This window comes from Triturus cristatus, chromosome 8, assembly GCF_964204655.1.
Source record: "Triturus cristatus chromosome 8, aTriCri1.1, whole genome shotgun sequence".
NCBI lineage: Eukaryota > Metazoa > Chordata > Amphibia > Caudata > Salamandridae > Triturus > Triturus cristatus.
Window position 1 is genome coordinate 1224495739 of NC_140591.1, and position 26750 is coordinate 1224522488.

General features: G+C 44.7%; 1 protein-coding gene across 2 annotated transcripts in view; it reads left to right on the top strand.

The window, feature by feature from the left end:
* The window catches only part of MYO16 (myosin XVI), a 2357781-nt gene that overhangs the window by 1394190 nt on the left and 936841 nt on the right, over nt 1-26750 (top strand). For both annotated transcript variants that reach the window (XM_085622905.1, XM_085622906.1), the window contains exons 22-23: nt 9591-9743; nt 23977-24177. In XM_085622905.1, coding sequence (XP_085479031.1) covers nt 9591-9743; nt 23977-24177 — 354 coding nt within the window. The remainder of the gene's footprint in view (nt 1-9590; nt 9744-23976; nt 24178-26750) is intronic.

The window sequence follows — 26750 nt, forward strand, 5'->3', positions numbered from 1 at the left end:
GGCAAACTATACGAGTACGAGGGTCGCAGCCAACGTAACAACGTATGCATCCTTGGTGTGCAAGAAAAAGTAGAGGGGCAGGCGGTGGACCTCTTTGTGGAAGACCTGATTACCAAACAACTGCAACCTAAGGACCTGTCTAACATGTTTGTCGTGGAGACAGCACACAGGGTGCCAGGGGTACGACCGAAGCCCGGAGCTCCCCCGCCCTATACTGGCTAGACTCCTAAACTATCGAGACAGGGATGTAATTTTACAGTCAGCTAGAGTGGCCCCGCCCATTCAATTAGAGAACTCGGTGGTGAGATTTTTTCCAGATTTCACCCAGATAGTGCAGAGACAACGCAGGTCGTTCTTGGGAGTCAAGAAGTTACTGAGAGATAAAGGACTTAAATATGCAATGTTGTTCCCGGCCTGCCTGAGTGTGTAGGCAGGTGGAAAAACTAGATTCTTTGAGGCACCGGAGGAGGCGGGCGAGTGACTGAACGGATGGAAAGATGCGTCGGATCATAGCTCCCAGAGAGACTAGGAGATGTAAAGGGAATTTAGTTGTCTTATAAGCGACCTAACTAGTTGACAGAATTTGGGTTCTGTATAGACTTCCAGGGCTCACGTACGAAAGAATTGTGGAACAGAATATAAGTTTGAGGTGAACTGACTCAGGGGGAAATAACGGATTGAAGCGTATCGGGGGGAGAGGGCGGTGGGATGTTGTTCCCCCAATTTTCTTCATTTAGTTTGTTTCACGGACGACAGGCACTCTGCATTGTGATAGTTATGGGCAGTTCCGAGCCCAGAGTGCAGGGGAGCAGGGAGGGGGGGGAGTTGGGTGGGGTTGAGGAAAAGTTGTAGGTTTTTATTGAATCAGCGGGTCATGGCAGTCCGACAGCGCGGGAATGTGGAGGTCACGTAACTGTTTAGGAACATGCATTTTGATAAAGAATTTAAATTGATGAGTTGGAATGTAAATGGTTTGGGAGATAAAGTGAAGAGAACAATGGTAATGCAGTATATTAGGAGACATGCACCAGACGTAGTATTGCTGCAGGAAACTCACCTGGTGGGAAACACGTATAAGGCCCTCAATCACTGGGGATACACTCTAGTGGCACACTCGGGCTTCACCTCGGGGTCGAGAGGCACGGGGATCCTGTTGAAGAACTCCTTTCCTATGATGGTGAAGTCCGCATGGGTTGACACAGGGGGGAGATACATAGGCATCACCGGGCAATGGGAGGGGAAAGTGTTGACCCTCATGTCGGTGTTTGTGCCGCTGGGTCTGCAGGGCCTTGCCTTCAAGGACTTGGGGTCCATTCTATTGACAATACCGGAGGGGCTCCTGGTAGTGGGAGGGGATCTTAATGCAGTGGTCAGTGGTACCCAAGACCGGCATCCACCGAGAGACCTCCGTCCAGCTAACAGCTGGCTCCCGTATTTTCTGGCGGCTCTAGGATTGCAGGATACATGGCGGGCATTTCATCCAGACACAACTCAATTCACATTTCACTTGGGCACTCACAACAGCCAATCCAGGATAGATTACTTGCTGGTCCCCCCGGACCACCTGACACACATACGGAAAATCAGACACATGGCACGGGGTATTTCAGATCATTCACCACTGTGGGCCCATATGTAGATAGGCCAGCATAGAGTGGGCAGAGTAGTGCCAATAAACCCTTGGCACCTCCGAAACCCAGGGTTACGAGAGGCTCTGCAAACCTCAATTGAACAGTACTTTCAAGATAACGAAGGCTCTGTACGCTCCCACCAGACCTTGTGGGAAGCATTTAAAACAGTGATACGAGGCCAAGCACTTTCCCAAATAGCAGGGGTGTGAAAGGAGAAAGTTTCGGGAGAAGGAGGCACTAGAGGATGAAATATTCTGCTTGGAGGAGGAAATAGGTGAGGGACCGAACCCCGATACCCTTCACATCCTACAATTGAAGAGGGACAGCTACAAAGCCCTAGTATCGAACAAGGCCAAAGAACTGGGTAGAGAGACGCTGGGAAGAGTATACGATCAAGGGGACAAAGACGGGAAATTGATTGCTTGGTTAGACAAAAGAAGGCTCACGAGAAGACTGGTGCCAGATATCACGGACAAGTCGGGTGCTACACTTACTGAACCCCAAGATATCGCAAATTATTTGCTCTCCATTTTTAAACAGGTATACTCTTCCCCAAACTCATATACACTACAGGACTCTCGCAATCTCCTACAAGACATCACACTACCAAAACTCACCTCCCTGAGTTAGAGTATTTGGAAGGGGCACTTACAGCAGATGAGATTGCGCAGGCAGTCAGAAGCCTCAAATCTGGGAAGGCGTCAGGACCCAATGGTCTGCCGATTGAGCTATATAAACTCAGACAAGACATCCTTGCCCCTCATTTGCGTAGGATGTTCGAGGAAAGTACAGAGCGAGGGGAATTGCCATGCGATCAGAGGCTGGCCAATTTAGTTGTGATTCATAAAGAAGGTAAGACCCGCACAAATTGCGCCTCTTATAGGCCGATCTCTTTGCTTAACGCTGAACCCAAGATTTTGGCTAAGCTCCTGGCCCCCGTCTGATCAAATTAATTAACAATTTGGTACATCCAAACCTATCCGGCTTCATGCCCCAGCGGAACACTGCCCTGAATTTACGCAGAGTACACGGAGTAATGGGGAGAGCAACAACGATCCAGGAAGAGGCGATACTAGTTTCGCTAGACGCTACTATGGCGTTCGACATGCTCGAATGGCCATATCTCTTCGCAGTCCTCCAGAAAATGGGGTTTGGGCCCCAGTTCATTCAGTGGGTGCAGCTCCTTTACTCGAAACCGCTTGCCCAAGTTGTGGTTAATAATAAAAAGTCCGAGGTCTTTAGTCAGAGCAGCGGAACCCCCTCATCTTTGCTCTGGCCCTGGAGCCTTTAGCGTACTGGGTAAGGAGAGATCCGTTAATAAAAGGACTTAGATGGGTGGATACGTGGGAGGACAGAATATCGTTATATGCTGACGATGTACTGCTGTTTCTACCTTCTCCTAAAGCCGCCCTGATTGCGGTACTAGACATCTTTGCCGTTTTCGGCAGGTACTCGGGATACTCGATCAACTGGGCTAAGTCTATGCTGTATGTTCTTCGGGGGCGACTTGCAGGCTTACCTAGGGACTGTCCGATACAGATTACCACACAGGGCTTCAAATACCTTGGTATTTATATCACAGCTGACCCCTCTAGTAGGTATGCTCATAACCTGCTCCCACCCCTACGGAGACTCAGGAGTGACTTGGAACGCTGGAAGGCGTTTCCGCTCTCGCTGTTAGGAAGAGCATCTTTATTCAAAACGATGTCCCTCCCCCGGTTTCTCTACGTGTTGCAGAATTCGCAAGACCTTGTCACCGCAAGTTATTTTGATTAAATTGAAAGCCTGCTACGGAGCTTGCTATGGAGCGGGAAGCCCCGCATAGCACTGCCCAAATTGAATCTTACCTGGTACGATGGTGGAATCGGCCTTCCTGACCTAAAAAAATACTACTGGGCAGCACACTTGGCCGCCATTAATCATGGTACGTACAGACAAGCCAATGACCCGGGTTACGCTATGGATCGGTGGCTGCTACCAGGGGGAAACTTTCGAGCGCTTTACTCTGTAGCGGGGAGGCGCCACCTGACCGGGCCCAAGAGACACTTTGTGCAAATATGGCTGGCAGCTAACAGAAGCCTGGGTTGGGACCGAAGGGCGACATTGGCCACCCTGCTGTGGGACTCTGAACTGTTCGGAAATCTATGGTCTACTCGAGTCTTTGACAAGTGGGACCTTATAGGTATTTCAAAAATTTTAGATCTCTGGGTGAAGGGGGAGGTTAAATCGTTTCCCGCCTTGCAACAGGAGTATGACCTAGCCCCTACAGAATACTTTCGGTACATGCAGGTGCGTCATGCACTGCAGTCTTGTCTCCAAAAGGGTGTAACCCCTCCGGAGACCTCCCCCTTGGAGGACCGTATTTTGGACGGCCATCTGCCAACGAAGGCCATTTCGCTTACCTACAAAAAGCTAGTGAACCACTCCGGCGAACCCCTCCTGAAGCTCCGGGAAAAAAGGGAAAGGGATGGCATAATACTGGATGATGAAAATTGGGCGATAGCTATCACCTCACCACGTGAAGTGGCTATAGCCGCCAGGCTGAGGCTGGTGCAGCTAAGGTCCTACACCGTATATACATCACGGGGCCGGGTCTGGTACGTATAGGGAGGGCAGGCGATAGCGCATGTAGAAGTGGCTGTGGCACAGAGGGAACATTTCTCCATATACTATTGGAATGCACACACATACAGAGATACTGGAGGAAGGTACACGACGTAATGAGCGAGGTGCTTCCACAAGACATCACTGTAGAAGCAAAAAGTGCCTCCTAAATGTGTGCGAACCCACTGACTTAAATTGCACACGCATCACCTGGGTCACTTTGGGACTGATGATAGCGAAACGTAATATTGCACAGAATTGGGGGGCAACACAGGCACCTACAGTATCGGTCTGAAAGAAGGATATGGACAGGTGTATGTTCCGTGAAAAAACTGTATACATAGCCAGGGGATGTCCGAAAAAGTGGATTTGAGTGTGGCAGGACTGGAATGAATATAGAGGGAACATCTGTACTCTGCTCAAACTACCAACTCATAATGATCAAAGGTAGACAGGAGGATAAAATCTGAGCTTAAACCTCACATGCATGTATATATGGACTTCACATATGAGTGGGGGTACGAGACTGCAAAATGATTTGTATTGTGATTTGCCTTGTGACGTTGATTCAAGCTGTTAATAAAAAGAATTATAAAAAAAAAACCTGGTCATAGGAGGGGCCACACCTTTGGTGTGAAGTGAGCTCCTTATTAGAATGTTCATGTTGGAATGGTTTATTTTCATTCCCCTTTATATCCAGGCCAGATTCCATTATTAGCATGCTTCTCCAGGTGGTATTTACGGCTGCCCAGAGGCCTTGTGCCAGTGGCACTGAGCCATCATAATTGTTGATGTATGTTTTATCATGAGACTTAAAGACTTGTTTTCCGCCATCCTAACGTTAGATGTGTTCCTTTGCAGAAATGTCTCACTCTGCCCAAATCTATCTGATTGTAATTAGAGACCACTGCCCATAATTTCCCCTGTAGCAATGGTCTGAAATACAGTGCCAAATGTCAGGAAAAAATCAATGTGAGAAGAGGTGCTGTGTGCCCGGGAGAGTTATGTGTATTCCTTATCAGTAGGGTGTTACAGTAACCATATGTCAAAGAGACCACTGTCCCATGCATGTCCCATGCGAACATGTTGTGTTTCTCAATTCCATCTGGTATACTATAAAACCACATGTTAACTTTTCTTGGAACTATCTTCAAGGTCTGTGACCTTTCTTTAAAGGTGCTTTATATCTTGATCCCAGTTGGGCATGTTATGTATGAAACCCTCTAGTGTGTTGATCTGCTTGTTGGTGGATTCAAGAAGTGCATGAAAAGAACTAATGTCTGCCCTTGTAGACTAAAGGCGTTATTCACAATCCCCTTGCGCCACAGGTATATCACTTTTTCTCATATAAAAAGTGACACATAGGTGGCGCAAGGGGCTTGTAAATAAGCCCCTTAATTTCAACCAATATGATCCATTTGTTTATTCTCCATTGTGCCCAGGAGGAGCCTACCACAGTGATCTTCTTCATGACAGCCTTAAAAGTGCGTTCCCGGATATTCATTTTTTACATTGTAGGAGTCTGGGCCACACCACTGTCTCCTTCAACAGTAGTAGTCTTTTATGCTTTTTGGGCAATGGCTTGATCCTATTGACGGGGAATGTATTAAGGCTCTCTCAAATGTATGTTGAAGAGAGGGCCATGTCAAGGTGGTCTTCAGATGGTGTGGTCCAAATATGGAAGAGTCTTCAATGATAGATCTCAATGCCCTTTTGCTTAGCAAGGGTCAACAGCTGATAATGGCATGCCTGTCTGAAGGCAATAGTGATCATCAGAGCTTGTATCTCTTGGTCGTGGAATGGTGGGGGCCTAGTGTTTGTTGGTATATCTCATGTACATGGCAGGCCAAGGTTGTTATGCTTAGAGACAAGAGTTCTCTTCATGACACTTTTATTCTTACAGCCTGCTGGTTGTCGCATGCTTCTGGTGCTATGTGTGTGCTTCATAGTTTTCCTATAATTATTGACAACTGGGAAAAAATATGGCTTCAGGGTGGCCTAGTATTAATAGTGTATCCAGGGACACTGCCATGGTGTAAAGTAGGCTTCTTGGTGGGTGTTCAGGTCATTGAGTGCTTCCTTAAAGTGCCAGCTGTTATTTCCAGAAGAAGTGCTAGTTGCCAAGTTGCCATTAGATCTTCACCAGCCCTGGAGGGAACAGTTGCGTGTACCATCAGCCCTGCAGCAGCACAGCATGACAGGGTGCTTTTAGGAATACATGTTTACCCCAAAATGTGCTACCACCTCCCCTCTCAAACCTGCAGTGTTGGACCACTCTGCGCTGTCATGATTTCTGTGGCACATTCAGGATCAGTGTTACAAAGCCAGGGAGTAGGGGTGTCCACTTCCTCTGTTGTAGGGAGCATAAATCCAGAGCCCCAGAGTTAACGATTGTGACAGGAGGCGCACACGCTCCCTAGTTGACATGTTGACTGTGCAAGGCAACTTTCCCTGATCTCTGTCAATCAATAGAAGTCTAGATGCAGCAAGTCACAAGAGAGCTTTACAGAAACATGGCCCTCTTCTCCAAGGCCTAGCTCTGCCCTCCCTACATCCTTTTCTAATGACAGTGGATAAGAGATGTTGTAGCTCGATTGTAATAAAAAAATTAAAGTCAGAGTTTCTACTTTAGTTCTAGGTTCCCATACATTATAAAGCACTTTACAACTAATGAAATCAATATTATCATGTGAAGAAGGTGTGATTTAGGCCCAGAAACCCGGACACCTCTTTTTTAATCTTAGCTTCGGCACATTTGATTCTTGATAAATACTTTTATCTCTCTGTACCATATATTGAACATAGAGTACATTGGTAATTCATATAACCTCTAATTGAATAGTGTTGTAAGGTCTTACTGATTCAGCGTTGCATGTTTTGCACCCATTTTTCGCTTTGTTTGGACACCAGAATATTTTACTATTGTTGTATGTTTGCTCTGCTGTCTCATAAGATCACTGAGCAACCCTCAATGATGTCTGCACTATTTGAAAATAATTACCCCTTCAGCTGTTCTTAACAGCCCCCGTAATTTCAGACTGGACTGCCACACTCTGAAAGGCCAAACAGCTGCAGCTAGCTCTGAAAATAATAAAACTGTCCTAATTGACAGTAAAAGACAGGTAACATGGTTACTAATGTACCAATTATGACATGGAGGCTTGAGAGTAGCTATCCCCAACAATGAGAGTACCACATCATATGTATGAAAGACTGCCATCACAGCCTACAGCTGCCTCACCTCAAATGCAACATGTAATTATTTCAAAGAATGCATAATTCTATGATGGTGGCAGCTGATGATCTTTAGCCTCAATGAAGACGTGTATACTCGGGGAACCTGAGTTGAGGAAAATATCTTTGATATTTCTTTTTTAAGAGGCAAGAGTTAAAACTAGATTAATTTATTTTTTAACTCATAATGGATACACTGAATGTAACTTTCTGACTGGGAGATGTAATGTATTTACATAGTACAAATGCTCCAGGTTGACCATCCCACTTCTCTCAGAAGGACACATTATGGCTACTGATCTGACAAGGGAAGAGGGAATAAGCTTATCTTGTGTTTTTGTTTTTGGTAGGAGTCAGTCTCCCTTCTGCATTCTTTAATCATACAGAAGTCAACCCTAGACTTCTTGGCTCATCCAGCACATCATGGGAACTGGTGATTGATGGCAGGGAAAGGTGATGATTCTTGTACTTTTCATGGGGTGTGAGATAGGCAAAGAAGCAGAGGATGTAACTGAGAAAGTAATCTGATGTCAGAACCATTTCCCCTTCCTATGTACTTTCAATGTACATTGACTTATTAGAAGGCACTCTCCAAAGGAAATGAGTCATATTTCTGGCGTAAGAGAAGGAGTGATTGGGTGTGGTAGTTTCTGGGTGATTTAATAATAGCCACCAACCTATGGCATAGTTTGCACCCTGCAAATACTCCTACTAGGACGTCCCTTCCTAACTATCAATCTCATTATCAACATGTGTCTTGGAAAATGAGGGAAAAAGCCTTCCGGCAAGAACTGACACTCAGAATTGTATCAGACAACCTTTTGATAGTGATTTGAAGTAATTTGAGTCGCTAATGTGCCTACTTCTGAAAGAAGGCTGTTGGGCTTTGAAATTACCTAGTCCATTGCAAGTGGGACCCTACCTTTTCTGTGGGCTACTTTCCTACTGATATGTGGGTGTTGCAAACCTAGTGAGAGAGCTATGGAGTGCCAAACAAGGTCAGGATCCTAAGAGTATTCTGGATCATTTGTTGTGAGTCTGTAGAATCATGGGTGGACATTTCCATAATTTCAAGATGGATTGTTCTCTGAAGAGGTGGGACCTTAGATACTTTCTGAATTACAGGTGGGGTGCCAGTTTTAATGTTGGTCAGGATGCTGTTTCACCTTGAGGGAGCATTGATGGAGCCTGCTTGCCTTCAAGCCTTTCTTTTTTGTTGTTGAGATGTCCTAGCTTCTGTGATGGCATTGTCAGCCTAGAATGCCTTTATTTCTCAGCTTATTCTAGAGGGGTACTTCTTTACGGTTCATTGTAAATGATGCAGATGGTCATGAAGAAGGTGAGAGCTTCAAGGGGGATCCTGTGCAGTTCCGTCAGTGTGGGATAGATATGGCTGAACCTCCTTAAGTCTTTGATGATGTGCTGTGGCATTTTAGATGCCTTTCAATGGGATCAGTGTAGAGTGGAAGAGACTATAGAACAAGGTCTTGCATTGGTTCAGGAGTGGGGTATTAAGGCTTCAGTTGTTGATTTCAAGTTGGTTTCAAGGAAGAATGGTTCTGCAGTCCTCAGTAGGGAGAGCTGGTACCATATTGTCTTTGTTGGTTTGACAACGTGTTCTTTAAAGGATAGATTTGTCTCTACGGTGAATCTGTGTGATTTTGAATTGGATGTGAAACCCCACAAGTTCACTGGCTCATTTAAACATGTAAACCCCCGTCAGTAAAAATCTATGGCTATAAGCTTCCTACTTGCACCACCAACTTGAATTTCAGCTTCTGGTTTGATTATTCTTGGCATTCAGCACATGGGCTTGACTATTGAGCTTGAAAAACTGTCACCACCAAGAAGAAATACAGATTTCATATATACATTAACAGTGATGAAAACCACCTTTTTCCTTTTTTCAGAAAATGAAAAATAATCATGAAGCATGCCTGTGTCTGTTTTACAATAAGATTGTATTTCCTGGGTTGTTCATAGTTTTTCTGAACTGTAGATAATTATGGTACAATTTCCCCTGCGATGGTCAGTGATAAGCTGACATGCTGATTACTGCTACAATAAAGCTGTTAGATACATCTTTGTGGATTCTTGTTGATCATATATGTTACTTTTCAGTTATGCGTCAATATGACCAATGAGAAAATTCACCAGTACATCTATGAAGTGCTTTTTCTACAAGAGCAAGCAGAATGTGCTCAAGAGGGAGTTGCAATGGAAGCCGCATATTCACCCTGCAACCAAACAGCTGTCCTGGATTTTTTCTTTCAGGTAAATTTGAAAGGAACCAGTGATATTATGCATCAAAATATTTTGTTACAATAGCCTATTATGTGTATCTGTCTTATTTATTTGTGGAAAAAACACTTTAACCTTTGCTTTAACATGATAAAGCTCTTGCAAGAGAGAATTCCCCTTAGCCGTCAATTGCCCCTCAGTAATTCCTAAATGTGGGGCTCTAGAGGTGGCCTCATCATAATTCATATCTGCATGCTTTCCAATGCCATCTCCTTACATTATTCCCATTATCATCATCTGCAAGGTTATGTAAATGTTATAACTTGTTTCTGAGGGGAAGATCTTGTCCACATTACGGCCAATGTACATCACAAGCTCTCAAAAAACAGAGCTCTGAAAAAGACAGCTTTAGAATTGACAGATCAAGAGAATTTCCTCTTATCTGGAAACACTATCTAGAATTGTACAATTTGTAAGATATGTAGGTTTTCTGAGTGCTATTTTGACGTTTATGTTGAGCGTTAGTCTTCCATGCCCCATATATGTTTGTTGAATATTTTGTTAATCTCATATTTAGTAAGTGTTGTTTAATGACTTGAGATTTTATTATAGACTATCAGTTTCTGAATATAGTACACTTTTTTAAAAATTTGAATATATTGATTGATGTTGTATTAATTACTTCAAAATTGTGCCCTGTCTGTTTATTAATTTATTTTCGAACATGTTACACATACAAGGTAAACAGGTGAATATTGGTATTTGTTACTTAAAATAAATGTAACCATGTAACCTTTTGCTTCTAAAGAATAAATGTTTGTAAAATATTTTTAAAAATTGCTCGATTAGAAGAATGGCAGCAACCAACTTTTGGGACAGACGTATACATATCTGTTTGCAAATAACTGGCTACAATTGTAACCAGTATTTTTACAAGCAATAAAGGGGCATATTCTCAAGAACGTGTGATAACCATCGCAAAAGTAACTTAACGCAATCTACCACATCGCGGGAAATTTACGCTGTGTTAACTAAGTATTCACAACACGGCGGTGCCATGCGATAGTCACCAGATAACCCATCAAATGGCCGCGTTAAAAACAACGCCACGCCGCAAAAATGCGAAACACCAACGCAAAAAAAGCTGCGATGAGGCCAAGCGCAATATAAAAAGCTGCAAAAACCAGCCCCAGGTCTGCAAATCCCATGCGTGTGGCGAGAAAATGCACTACAAAAGCAGAACAAGTAAAACACACCAGAAACAATCAATAGTGCGCAGCACCATGGATGCACCCTGACCCAGCGACACCAACGCCCTACAACAGCCCATGGACATCCCATGCAACCCACCACCAGGACCAGAGCAGCCAAGCTACTTAAAGGAGAACCCAGCCCTGCAACAGACCTCACAGCAAGAAGCACCCGCAAGCACGGCTGGCTCACAACACTCCAACGACCCACACATGAAACCCAAATGCCAGGTGTCAGAACGCCAAAAGGAGGTGATCCACCAGGTGCAGGTGTGGTCCGAACCCATGGAAGGCAAGCTAGGCCACATACGTGGGTGTCTTTCACCCTTCAGGGACAACCTACACCCCACAAAGGTGACCCCCATTGCCATAGAGACACATGCAGATGCACATTCCCAGTACAGAACTATGCCCAGGGGTACGCACACATCAGTCACACACCCACTTTGGCTCTGTGTACGACAGCCCAGTCCACTCCCCTTATGAATTGAGTGGGTGACAACAAAGCTACATGTCCAAGCTCTAACCCGCTGGCTGCGGTGACATGTCTGCGTTCGCTGTACACAGCACAATGTAATGTCGTAGGGCCTAGGGCCCAGGGCCCTCATGCATACAACAAGACCACAGGGACACACACAGATACCATGTTGAACTGGCTACGTGCACCCTGCCCCTTTATTGGCAGGGTCACATGTACAGTGATGCCTGTGCTGGATGTGTGTGGGGTGAGTATAAGCCAGCCCACACGGAACAGTGGAAACCAGTGCAATGGAAACAGAAAACACCTGCATAACAGAGTCAACTGCTGAGCAACATGGGTGGAGCCGGAGCCAGTACAGAGGTCACCCAATATTCAGTCAGGAGGTTCCGTGAGTTGCAGTGCACTGAGGTAGGGGCACCAGGGCTGAGCGTCCTCATGTGAGATATTGTCTCAGATTGTGTCTCTTCCGGATATCCCTGCTGCAGCTGCAGTAGGATGTGTTACACCTGCCACATCTCACCCATCATCGTCCCAGGTCCTCCACACTGCTTGAGGTGACAGTTGCGTCCGTAGTCCACAGCGCAATACACTGTAATAAATCCGGGTGTATAGCTTGACTACCACCTCCAGTCTGCATTCCTGCCATCGGGTTGTTGCCTACTGCCCTCCCATTGTCTGCGCCTTCTCCCGTCTGAACACTTAACACATCTTCCTCATCATAGTCCCAGGTCTTCCCCACTGCATGAGGTAACATTGTTGCATGCGCTGTCCACAGCACAGTACTCAATCAGAACAGGTCCATGAGTTGTGGTGCACAGAGTTAGTGGCCCCGAATGCAGTGCAGCTGGCATAAGCACACTGCCACGGGACAGTGATTTACGGTGCAGTGAGATAGGGACACCAGAGCTGAGCGGGTCCTCGTCAATGTCCAACGTGTATGACGCGGAGTATTTCAGGGGACAGTGGAAGGTGTTCTTCCAGGGCCTGATGCAGATGGCAGAACCAAGCAGACAAAGGCAATATGTAGGAGATGAATGCTACAGACACATACTTGACAGCAAATCAGTATCGACTACATGATGATGATGACAACACCCAGGCCATAGTCTCACATGCCACCAAAGTTCAACCAGGGAGTGTACATGGATTACGGGGCACAGAGTAAGTGGCACCAGTGCTGAAAGGGGATGCAGTCTGTGACGATGCGTGTACAATGGCATTATGGCAGGTGAGCAGTGAGGCCTGGCTGCGCCGGGGCAGGCAAGACAGGTTTGGGGACCAGCGGCCCTGGCTACAGCAGGCGCACAGGATCGCAGGAAACTCCGCTCCGGCCTCGTGGTGGTGTGAGAGGAGCTTGGGCATTCCATAAGAGGACCACACCCAGGGCTACGTTCTTTTTATTCACACCCCTACACTGGCCTGGCGTACACAGGGCCAGCCCACTCCGCTCACACTTACAGGGGGGACGTAACAGGCTACATTTCCGCAATCTTGCCTCCTGGCGGGGGTGACATGGTTGCGTCCACTGTCCAATACACTCCACACACCAGCGGTGTATGTCGACATGGATATGTGTGTGGTCTGCACACTTCAGTCTGTCCAGCACATCCACGCCACACTTGGCATTCTGTACATACTCATTCATGAGTCACTTGACTCCTTCGCACATGCCTGGTGCCCACCTCTTCCCACTGAGAGTGCTCAGGGGAAATTTGGGGGCACGAATTAGGAAGTTAGCGGTCTAGTTGCCGACGCTAACTCATGTTGTCTCGGCCATGATAAATTGGCCCATGATGCGACCGCGCAGCTGCGCCTGTTTTGAATATTAGACGAAGCTTACCTCATTTTTCTGCTTGCCTGCTGCCTGATTATTCTTTAAAAAAATTAAGAAACGATTGTGATTTTATTACTTGTGGGGGGTATATTGTGCATTCCGCTTCAGCAAGCAGTGAGAGCGCTCAGGGGAAATTTGGGGGCACGAATTAGGAAGTTAGCTGTCTAGTTGTCGACGCTAACTCATGTTGTCTCTGCCACGATAAATTGGCCCGACCGCTGGCGTGCTAAAGGCGCGCTTAAGGCAAGCCCGTCTGCGCGCTTCCGCGTCGGGTCGGGGCCAGGGGCAGGAAATTATGCAGACGCCGACAAAGAAAGAATTATTTTTGATGCAGTATAGATTCACGCCATGAGGAAAGAGGTACTCAGCAAATGTGTTCACGCCTTACTGCCAGATATCAGCTACCAATGCCCTCAGTGTAAATTTCACTTTCAGGACTCTTTTTCCACCTCACGGGCTATGCTCAGGGTTAAAAATATTACCATGCTGCTACTTAACTGTCGCTCCCTTCCTAAACATTCGATTGAGATCCATCTGCTCCTCGAAGAGAGGAGTCCGGATGTTTTATTTTTAACTGAAACTTGCTTAAGTAGCGACATGGATTTTGATGTTGTTCAAGCTCCTCCCTTAAACTATGCTATCCAAAGGCTTGATCGCCATTCAGGGCGAGGAGGTGGCCCAACCATAATATAAAAAAAACTAATTTGGTTTGCAGATGTTCTGCTAACTCACTCCCTGATTGCAAAAGTCTTTCCTTTGCGATTGATTTAGCATCTGCATTCACTTTTTCAGGGCTCCTTGTGTATCGTCCACCTGGCCCTCTTGGATGCTTTAAGAAGGATCTTCCGGAAATGGCGGCGAATCTCGCCAGCTCAACCCCCAATTTCACAATTTTGGGTGATTTTAATTTACACTTTGATGATTACTCCTCAGCTTCCACCCAATAATTAGTTGAAGAACTGGCCATGTTTCAACTTTTATTGAAAGGGAATAGCCCTACCCATGTCAAAGGTCATACGCTTGATCCTATATTTTCTAACATAGACCAGCTTTTAGTAGAAGATGCTGTCCCTATTCCATGGTCCGATCACTTCATACTTCCTTTCAGTTTTCGGTTACCTAATGCAAATACACGAACTGCTAGAACTATAAAAATTACCCGTCAATGGTCAAAACTTCCATTAGACAATTTTATCAGTAAATTGAATGATACTATTGTTGCAGCGCAGAAACCTGGGTCACGGGAAAACAGGACAAGACCCGTACCAAATATCCTCCCTTCGTCACAGACCAGACATCACATTAACTCTTTCATACATGCAGTCATTGGTGGGGCCCATAACACCAACATTCACACGTCACTTCACACTGGTCTGTACATACAGGAGAGATGAGTGGTTCTAGCGCTGACATGAAAGGAATACCTTATGACCTATAGGAAGAAAAATTATATTACAGAATATACATTAATATCCTGACATCTACAGGTCTCAATCCTAATCATCAAGGAACTCCTCCCATGAGATCAATTGATCATTTAGTTGGATTAGTTGATGGTGATTTAGAACCAGCTAAAACACATTTAAGATTTTGATCTTCCCTCCCTCAATAAATTACAAACGCATTTCCTTGTTAATCAATATCTGTTTATCTATTTTATCGCAAAGGTTAAATCTTCATTCTAGAAAGTTTTATCAATGTTATGTAAATCACAAAACACCATATTTACCCAATCTGGCTATCGGGCATCCTCCAAGTCATCAAATTAGTCATCAATCGGTCAGAATTTAGAAGTTCTTCATGCAGCACGCTACAGTCCCAAAGAAAGGCAAGGACCAGAGACGTGCAAGCATCTATCAGTGCCCAAAGATTTTATAAAGTTCGTAGTTCATCAGGAAAAATGGGCAGCATTCGAACTGTCAAAGATTCAGGAGCGCAGCAGTCACCCGTCACGTAGCGTCACCGTCGTCTTCGTCAGCATAAGGGGAAGGAAAAATATATGCGCAATCTCTCTATTCTACCATCATTTTTATAATAAAGTAAAGTCAATATGTAACAATTTTACAAAGTTTGGGCTTTCTTGATTGGTCGGTTGAGATCGTCCAGTGAGTTTTAGCACAGTTCAAGAGGTTATGTCATTGTTTTGGATTTTTCCGGTTTCTTGTAAAAGTTCATTGTGTGGGTACTTGGCTGATTTCCCACCGTGGCCTTGTTCGGGTACAGTATGACAAGGGTCATGACGAGGCCACAGGAACAAACTGATGCGCAGTCGCACTTCGCCCGAAACCTCGTGGAATGGTGGCCATCACATCGTGTCACGTTGGCGGCCATTTTGTTTTTAGGCCCAAAGGACAACTTAAGCAAAAACAAACACAAAAAGTAATTAATACATAGAAATAATGAATAAAATGTTAACCCCTTACTAATCCCTCTATGTGCTTGTAATTATCTAGCTTATAGCGACATTTAAAGCGTTCATTTTCACCCATTTGATGTCATCTTGGGCAACATAACGAAAACGTCACAAAAGCCACATATATCATGCATTATTCGATTTACTACATATACTACTGTTAGTATGCGTACGTATTTTAGTTATAGATGTTAATTAGCCATGCGAAATGCAAATCCCACGTATATTTCGTATATTAATAAGGTTGATTAATACTCATGCAAACTCATTTAGTAATATTCTAATTAATAGATTATTCAACTAGTATATTCCTGCAGAATAGGGGGGGTATACAACATTTTGTACTACCCGCTCCATCACTATTCCTATATCTCATCTCAATCCCATTGTGGCTAATGAAAATTTCAACAAATGGATCGATCGTGCACTTAATTCTGTTCTTCCCAAAGTCAAAATATCGGAAAAAGTAGGTGCAAAACAAAACTCATGGTATTCCCACAATCTTCGGCAGCTTAAACAAATCTGCAAAAAACATGAGAGACTTTGGAGGAAGGATTTCTCAGTAATGAGTAAACTCAAATATCGCGAAGCTATTAAAATATATAAAAAGGAAATTAAAACTGCCCAAGCTCTTTATTATCAGGGAAAGATTCTCTCTGCAAACACCCTGCGGGAGGTATTTAAAATTGCAAATAATTTTCTCACCCCACCTACTTTTGTTACCAATACTGACAATGCGCAACTGCGGTGTGACCAAATCGCGTACTTTTTTGCAGAAAAAGTTCGGATTATCTATAATTCTTTTCCACTGGGCTTTAGCCCACAAACAGAGGGATTAAGTGGTGGTGTTAATCTTTCACCCCCTACTCCACTATTGGAGGAATTTTCCACTCTGGACCTCCAAACCTTGCAAAGATTACTGAAAAAACTTAAATCAGGTTCTCCCCTGGATGTTGCCCCCCCCAGTGCTCTTCAAAAAATAAAAGTAGTGTCACCTGTTATATTGGATTGTATAAATTTGTCTCTTGTAACTGGGATTGTGCCTTACCAATGGAAACATGCTAGACTTAAGGCCCTTTTAAAAAAAAAAAAAAAAATCTTGAATCAGAGAACTGGGGAAACTATCGCCCTATTTCCCTGTTACCAGGGGTCAGTAAATTAGCAGAAAAATATATTAACAGGATTTTATCTGCTTTTTTGGAAAATAATAAATGTCTTCCTGTTACCGAGACTGGTTTTAGACTGCAACAGGTAACAGAAACGGCTATATTGGCGGCTACAGAAGACATTAGGAAAACTCTTGACAGTGGAGGCTGCGCTGCTCTTATCCTTCTGGATCTCTTTGCAGCCTTCGATACTGTCAACCATCACCTCATGCTTCAGAGATTGAGGGCTGCTGGAGTGACTGGGCTGGCTCTTAGGTGGCTCCAATCATTTCTTCAAAGTAGGGTTTTTACGGTTTTTGAAGGAGACTGTTCGTCTAAGCCTAACTTGTTGACCTGTGGGGTTCCTCAGGGATCCTCCCTGAGCCCCACGATGTTTAATGTTTATATGAGTTCGCTGGCAGAAACCATCCTCCCATTTGGGATACAGGTGGTTTCCTATGCCGACGATACTTAATTGATTGTCTCCTTAAAACAACCAAATCATTTAGACCCTGATCTGGCAACTTGCCTTCAGAAGGTCTTTGACTGGATGAGCAGCTCCTTCTTGAAGCTCAATGGATCCAAAACTGAGCTTATGCTCTTTGGGAAATCCGCTCCCTCTAATATTGACCATCTGTGGCCCAATTGCTTGGGTGTCCCCCCGGTCCCAAAGACTCGTGTTAAGAGCCTAGGAGTTTGGATGGATTGTAACTTAGATTTTAAATAACAATCGCGTAAAGTAGCAGCAAATTGTTACGGATTGCTCAGAAGATTCAGAAAGGTACTGCCAATGCTGCCTTTTCCAGCAAGACGTCTACTCGTACAAGCTATTGTACTGTTGCGGCTGGATTACGCCAGTGCGATCTACCTTGGTGCCCCTTTGGCCACAATTAAAAGACTTCAAATTGTACAGAACTGTGCAGCTCGCATGCTGATGAACATGCCTAAACGGTCCTCTGCTAAGCCGGCCCTCGATATTCTTCACTGGCTTCCCGTCCAGCAAAGAGTACAATTTAAAGCACTTTGCATTATTCATAAATCCTTGGCAGAAAGGTGCCCGCCCCTGATCCGTTCTTGGAATCAACGATATGTCCCCAATCGTAATCTCAGGTCAGGGAGAAAAGGTTTAATTAGTGTGCCTAAGATCAAACGTGCTCGCAGTGGAGGTCGAATGTTTTCATATAATGGGGACAAATTGTGGAACAGTATTCCACTACACTTACGTTCTGAACCAGATCATCTCACGTTCAGAAAATTGGTGAAAACCTTCCTCTTACAGTAAGTCTTTCGTTCCTTATTGAGTGCCTGTCAGCGCTGGGATGCCTCCGGGTAACCATGCGCTTTATAAATATTCCTTCATTCATTAATTAATTAATTCATTCATTCACTATCTGCTATGGAGTGGCCGAGGTGCCATGACGTTGATTGCTAATGTACATGGCTGGCCCAGGTTCCCACAGTGAGTTGTGCTGTCGTGTCAGGTGGGTGTGCATGTTTTATGTGAGCTTGTGACGCGTGCATTTCCTGTGTCGTGTGTTGCATGAATGTGTAGTTGAGGTGTGTGGTGTGTGCATTTGGTATTGGCCAATAAGCAGTGCATTTCCGTAGGTGCCATCCTGGTGGCGCAGGTTGATGATAGGCTGTCGAGAGGTGTGGGAATCATGCACACTGCCTGGGTGGTTTGCGTTGGCGGGGATTCCCAGGTGGTCCACTGTTGCCTGGACATTGGTGGGATATGTGTGCTTTCTGTTGCGCTTATTGTGTGCAGTGTTGCCAGGGGCCACTAGTGGAACATGGGTGCAGTCAATTGCCCCCTGACACGTGCGGGCAGCCAGCTGTGGCGTACATGCCTTGCTTGGTCTCAGGCTGTTCTTGTGCAGTGTGTGCGAAGTATAGATGGTGGGATGACAAGCTGATGGTGTCATCCATGGCCATTGTGAGGGACTTGTATTGGCCTGTCTGTGTGACTCCTCCGTCTCAGGCGGATGTTGGTTGGTGGGTACCAGAAGCCAACAGGTGCAGCAAGGCCGTCAGCTTGGTCTGAGGTGGGATGTTGGTTGTCCGCTGTGTTGGTACCATCAGCCTGTGGGCAATGGTGGTCAGGATGAGGAGGAGGGTTGTCCCTTTGTGCATGTAGTGGGCAATGACATTCTCTGGTGTTGGGTATGTGAGGTTGGTGCATTTTTGGAGGGTCGCTGTCTTTGCGCTGCCTCAGTGTTGGTCGAGGTGTGGTGGGTGTTTGGGGGGGTGGGGGTGGGGGTGGTCATGGCGGTGTTGGCGGTGGGTGTTGCGGCCCTCTTGGGTGTCAGGCACGCATGTTCAGTGGCTCCATGGCATCTGTTGTTCTTCAGTGGGCTGGGCTCTCATTTGTGGTGCAGGTTGCTGTCCGACTTTGCACCAGGTCGGAGCAGGTGTTATTCTCCTGCAGCTAATGTGCCTTATCGCATGTTTCATGGTCTTTTTGCAGAACTGCCTGGTAGTAAGTTGTGGGGTGGTGTTGTTACGGCTTTTTGCTCGGGAATACCTAATCTGCATCTCATTAGCGATAGTTGCCGGGGTCATCTGTGCGATGTTTTTTGTGACTGCTATCTCAGTTAAACTGGTGTTATGGGCTGTTTGTACCTGCTTGTGAATGGGGAGATAAATGTATCGCAACTTTGGCTGCGCTAAAGTGTCGTTAACTCAGCGATAGCTCCTTGAGAATATGGCCCAAATAATTTTATAAGCTAACCAGCGACTAATAGGTCAGCTCATAAACGTCTGCTTTGGAGTGGGTCATAATACAATTTACCACAAGAATATTAATAAGGTCAGACACAAATTGCGACTAGTTCGAACTGGAAGCCATAACATAGATAGTGACCTCTAAGGACCAGCAGATCACTTTGTCTGTGATCATTGTTTCAATATAATGAACATATTTTTAAAAGGCAGTCTGTTTGTATTAAAGGCAACTGACCTGTGTTTTAAAAAAAGTTTACTTTCTTTTTGAAGTTTGAAAGTTGGCTTCTCTCCTACAGCCTTTTTTTTTACATTCACAATACAGAAGGGGTACCAAGGGGATCCTCTCCCTTTTTTCTAATGGGTTACCTCTCCAGGTCGGCAACTTTTGAGTGCTTTGCTGTGGATTTCTATTGTAAAACATTCATTACCTTGCATGAAGGCTCGATATTTGGAAGGGAAGCCTATAACATACCCCTTACAAATACCGAATCGGCATGGGGTCACAATCCTCTTTTAGGGGGACATTAAAGGTCTACTGATTTGTAAAATGGGATCCGTTCATTTAAATAAGCATTTTCTGGTCGCAAATCCAAATTGGATTTTTTTTGTAAATTTTATTTTTCAGTTTTGTGTAACAATACAGCAAGGTGAAAGACAAAGTGCACATAGTTCAATTATAGCATTACAGCATACATTTCCCAGTACATTGAGCACACAGTACCCCACAGGACGCAGTCATGCTCACACTGCATGAATGCTACATACTACATCCTCAGCTCAACTGAGACAGGACCCCTGCCAGTGCACCCCCCCCCTCATTGTTGTGAGTCCTGTAGCTATCCATCAAGGATATATCCGATTCTAGATGTAGTAGGAGTGTGTCAAACAGGTCATCAGTCACCTTATCATCTCATCTCTTGAGTTTCATATGGGTCTCCTCCACCAGAGACCTCTCCAGTACATCTTTATGCCAGTGTGCTATCTCAGGTGGCGTTTGTCCCATTCAGGTGATAGCTACCCTACATCTGGCCAATACTAACACCAGTTGTAAAAATGTATATTGTATCTTCCTACCTTTTTTTCGTTTGACATAGCATAGGAGACAACACCGATGGTAAATTACTATATTCAAGTTTGTGGTTCTTGTTATGTCAGTGACCACCTGTGTCCAGAAGTCTTGAACCGGACTGCATTGCCATGCTAAGTGTAGAAAGTCATCACCACTGGCTCCACAGTGAGGGCAATTATCTGTGCGGGTCGGGGTCATGTGCCACATATCCTTAGGGGTGAGGTAAGTCCTGTGAAGGAAGTTGTAGTTTACCAGCTTGAAGCAGGCATTACACAAGAATGAGTATGTTGGTTTGCTTACCTGTGCCCAGTACCCTTCATCCAACAGGGTGTCTAAGTCTAAGTCCCATGCTATGCAGGCCCTGGACTGTGTCTGAGCCGAATCTGCATGTGTAGCCATGCATAGCAATGCTATTAGGTGGCATCCTGGACCGCAGGTTAGTAGGACCCCTAGCGTTTGTGAGGAGGTGGGTGCTGCAGGGTAAGTTGGCCAGGTAACCTTGGCTATTTCAGCCAGGCCAGCAGGGTGCAAGAAATGACCAGGGTTGAGTGTGAATTCTTGGTGAGCCTCCTCAAAGGAGATTAATGTCTCTCCAGAGTGTGAGTACCCAAAGTGAGCGCACCCACCCTCCTGCCACACCTGAGAGGTCATGTTGTCCATTAACTGCCTAATGGGTTTTAACATCATACACCAAGTCTCTTGTGGAATGGGTCCCGTTGCAGAAGAGTTTGAGAAAATTGGGTTAGGGCAGTTTGTCAGACTATATAAAAAGTTCCTTTGAGGTCCCTGCACCCTCCATCAATGAGTCTGGTAGCTGTTTTGCTGCAACTCTACCCGTTAATAGCAGTTTCTCCCAGTTCGCTCTAGGGTCCAGCCATCTGGCCGCATGTTGAAGGTGTGTGGTGTGATTATACAGGTCAAGGAGTGGAACGTCCAGCACCCATCTTCAAATCTTTTAGTCAGCATCATCAGGGCCACCCTAATGCATCGGCCCGCCCATAGGAGTGAGATAAGAATGAAATCAAACTGCTTAAACATTGTGCTTGGGAGAGGGCAAGGCGGGTTCTGTAGCATATACAAACATCTTGGTAGCAGTACCATTTTGGCTATTGCCATCCTGCCCATTAAAGAGAGCAGCAGCGTGTTTCAAAAGGCCACTGGGGACTTCATTGCCTCTAAGACCCTGCCCACGTGGAGACGTTTTTGTAGTGATCTTGTGTGTGCTACTTGATTCCCCAAATGTCTAAATTGCGTCAATTCCCTGTGCATGCCCAGAACCGGCAGCTGATCCACCCGCGTGCCTACCAGTGAGGTGAGAGGGAATACCAAGAGCTCATGGCGATTGAGGTGAAGATCCAAGATGTTGCCAAACTCATCTAGCAGTTGCAATAGTCGTGGCAAAGCAACCCTGGGTGAGGAGTGATAAAACAGAGCACCTTTCGGCATATAGCAAAATGACGTGCTGCACCTCTCCAATTTGCATGCCTCAGTCTCGCATTTCTCCATATGCCTACATGGCCAATGGCTCTATTGCAAGTGCAAATAAAAGCAGAGATAATGGGCCTCCCTGCAATGTTCCCCGACCCAGCGCCCATGCCTCTGAGTGGCATTGCCCCACCTGCACTCCTGCGCTTGGTTCCGCATAGAGGAACCAGACCCATCCACAGAGCTGAGGGCCAAAACCAATGGCCTGCAGTACCTGGATCAAGTAACCCTAGTCCACGGTGTTGAATGTTTTTTTCAGGTCGATTGCCATGAGTACTAGCTCCTCATTCAGTGTTTGGCCTCGTGTAGGACATGAGTCAGGCACCTAAGGTTTATGCCGGGACTTCTCCCCGGGATAAAGCCAAATTGGTACTTGTGGACCAAATGTGACACATGAGGTGACAACTGGTTGGCCAGAGACTTGCTGGGCACCTTCACGTCAGAAATTATCATTGAGAGGGGCCTAAATGTTGCTGATTTGACTTCTTCTCTACCTGGTTTAAGGAGCATCCATATCCCACCATCCTGCATAGTCAGGGGAAGTACACCCACCTCTGTTCTGCGGAAAAGTACAATAGAAATAATGATACCTGAACCAAAAGATAAAGTATCTGTTCTTCTGCACCATTAAACCTGACTACGCTGTCACGGTTATACTTTTTGCGCTTTCAATTGTTGTGGTTGATTACTGTTGTGTACTCAATCCTTATTTAAATTATTGCTCCTTTAAATGTTACAATATTAGATAAGCATTAAGTTGGGGGCCATTTAGGCGTGGAAACAGGCCCGCATTTCAGTATTTACAGACTAATAACATCATTGCATTATTAAACTAGGCATCCGTCAATTGTGAGATTTTTGCAATAAAATAAAGCCTTCATCATTATGCTAACTTACAAGGCAATAAATCAGGCAAATGGTTGATTTATTAAGCACCACAATATTTTAATAACGTGTAGATACTTTTTTGAAAATTGTGATTTGCTATTGGAACTTACCTACAAACACATGGCCTAATTTACAAGCCCATTAATGGGCTTGCCCATATTTACAAGGCCGCATAAAGTCACCCTGCATGACTTTTCATGGCCTTGTAAATATGGGCTCTTTTTCACTCATTACTCTGCGTGAAAGGGGCGTTCCATGGGTGCTGTGGTTGTTCCCATGCAACATCCATGGAACCTGACACATTCCCAGATTCACAACATTTTATAAAGCATGGAATGCATCAGAATCCTAAGTGCGGACACGAAGAAATACTTTAATTTCTCCTCGATTTTTCCTCTTTCTGGCAGCACGCAAAGAAAGAGAAAAATGCCATCAATGATTATTTTTGTGCAGGAAAGTTTTCCTTCCTGCACAAATACAACCCAGCTGCACAGGCACCCTTGCAACATGACACAAGGGTCCCTGACCTGGTGCATGGCAGCCAATTGTGCACCATTACAGGGGAAAGCACACGGATACGTTGTATTGGTATTAATACGACACATCCCTGTGCTTTTAAAATGACGCTTTGCCATTTTTTAGTAAATGTGGCCCACAGTTTGCATATTTTTATACAGCTACTAAAGTCACTGGCATAGAGCACACATTTAAACAACTGAACAAATATCTATGCATTTTGGGATGCTTTGTATGAAATTAATTTGCAATCGTTTTCTTTCCCCTGATATTTGTCCATATTCAGATTACAGTCTTTGCTTTCAAATTTTAAAAGGGACAAATTTATTTTAAAAAGGTCAGTATTCTCTATGTAATGCTTCAGGTTAAAATACAAAACAAAATAGATGTATGGTAAACAGATGAGGGAGATTTGTATATATGCACAGTCAAACTCTAGAGTCGTCCATTTTGAATTTCAGAAGCCATCAGGATTTATGTCTTTGCTGGATGAAGAGAGCCAATCGATTCGTTCAATGGAGCAGACCCTTTCCAAGCGCCTCCAATCTCTACTTGAAACCTCCAATTCGAATGCTGTGTACTCTTCAATGAAAGATGGCAATGGCAACGTGGCTCCAAAGGATCAAGGCCCCAACTTCACAGTTATGCATTATGCAGGAAGGGTAAGTGGGGACATGTGGTTACTAATCATGTGGGTCGTGGCCTATTGGCTAAATTGATGTCCCGGGAACTACAGAACCTTGCCTCGATTCCTGTGTTCAACAAGTGTCCACAATTCATGTGATCCTTGGCAAGTTGATTTATTTCTCTGTATATAAAAATGTAAACATATATTACGCCAAAAAATAATTAAGTATCACACTGATCACATACTCTACACTCTGCAAACATGCACACACACACGCACACACGCACCAACACACGCACACGCACACACACACACAGAGCCTATGCATAATATTCACGATTTCAACAGAAACATATTGCCATATATGGCACATATATTCACCATCATCAAAAATCTTTATCAGGAATAAAAATCCATATAAAAGAGCACAATACTTAAATACACAGTATTAATAAACGAGCGATATGAGCATACCAGAATAAAACCATTCCATTGTCAGTTTAAAGTACATAATGGTCTGTACAATTCATGATCTGCGTGCACAAATCGCATACCAATAATAATACGTAAATCATCGTCCTGCGATTATCGAAGCATGACCATACAAAATGTGATCACAAGATATTTCAGCAACATGGGCATTAAAAAATTTAAAACCCAGTAGTAAAATAACAAGCAAAAATAATAATGAAATCTCAGACCAGCCATGAACCATATGGGACGCATAAAAGATATTGGGGCCCTTCACAAAACAATTCTGCTCCAATTATAATGTTAATCTCATGGCTATGAAGCTTAGAGTATGTTCAAGGCACATCCATACTCAATGTTGCAGTTGTCAGGAGGCTAACCTTTTGCTCCTGAGCCTCCACATGTTCAGTAAAAAGCGATAAACTGCAAAAAACAATAGGTTGTCTTACATTAGTTCCAAGGACACGGATTGCTGTACCACAACTTCTGAACCCCATACTGCGGCAAAGTGGCATGATCCATTTCCTTCTAATCCCGACATAAGATAGGCAAACGATAAGTACTTGGACAATGGTGTTGGATACCTCGGGCGGAAGGGACAGCTCCTGTCAGTTACATTGGATGCATGTAACCATTTAGCTGTGACTGACCATAGAGGTAGGGTCCCAAACCGAAATTTCATGTACAGTTATTTCGCTTGGGGAAGTTTATTCTCATCAATGTTTCCTTCTGCAATGCAGCTATCTTTGTGATCCAGGAAGGAAGTAGTGAGGGAGTCCATTCTAGTAGTGCCCAATGTTGAGTTAGGCCGTAGGTTCCAACACCCCATCTGTCTCAACAGGTATTTGACATATTTTAACCTGGCAATTCTGGAAGCCACAGGCAGCCTCAAAACATCCTCTAGATCTCGTTGATATGGCATCAGTGCTCTGGTGGCCCAGATCCTGTGCGAATACAGTATTGGTCTGAGGCCCACCTTCTAAGAAAGAAGTGTAACACCCACATCGAGCCGCAATGGAATTAGAAGGGTGCTAGCCGGAAGACGAGCGAGGTGGTGCAGGAACCTGTTTAGGGGGACACCTATTATTAGAAGATTGTATATTTGAAGTGGGGGGGATGTAGGGAAAAAAGGGGAACCATGATGGAACTTCAAGATATCCCCTATACTTTGCTCCATCTTGACTTTGCACTTGTATATGTGTAGTATCCAGTCAAACTGTTCAACTACTGTGATCCCTAAATATTCAAATATATGAGCTCTTTCCAGAGGGACACCATCAAGAGACGGGGGAAGCGTGCAGATGTGCAGGGGTCGAAAACCATATATTTAATCTTGCCAAGATTGATCTCCAAGCCTCTCTGTTTGCAGAATATTCCAAATTGGTCTAACAGCCTCTGAATCCCCATTGGGGATCTGGAGATTAAAAGCATGTCTTCCACAAACAAGAGGGTCAGGACCTTTCTTACGGCAACTCAAGCTGAGATACTAAATCATTGATGTATAACAGGAAAAGGGTGAGAGAAAGCACACACTCTTGTCTCACACCCCATGTAACTGTTATAGGTGATGTTAGTGCGCCCGTGGGACAACATCTAACCTGGGCAATGTTATTGGAGTGTAACCTGATGATATTGAGGAGGTATTTCGGGACACCCAAATCTGCTATATCTATCTAAAGTGAAGTCCTAGGTACCAGGTCTAAAGCTGACCGGAGATCCATGAAAACCACATAGAATCACCCTTCCCCCAAGATTACTTGCTTTCAATAAATCAGCTTGAGGTAAAAACACCTGATCTGTGGTGCTACTCTGTTCCTAATACCAGCTTGCTGTAGGGTCAGCAGATCCACATCTATCATCTAGTCTTGTAGCCTCTCAAGTATAATCTGTCTAAAAACTTTCTGCGAGCTGTCAATCAGGCTAATAGGCCTGTTGTTGGAGGGAAGATACCTTGACCCCTTTTTAAATGGTGTGAAAATCTCTGCCCCACCCCATGAGGATGGCCTGCAGGAACCCCTCACTATACAGTTAAAGAACAAATAGAGATTGGGGTCCAGATAACCTGCTGAGCCTTAAAGAGGTCCCCGGGGATTTTACCAAGACCGGGAGCTTTATTCAGTGATATTCAATCGATGA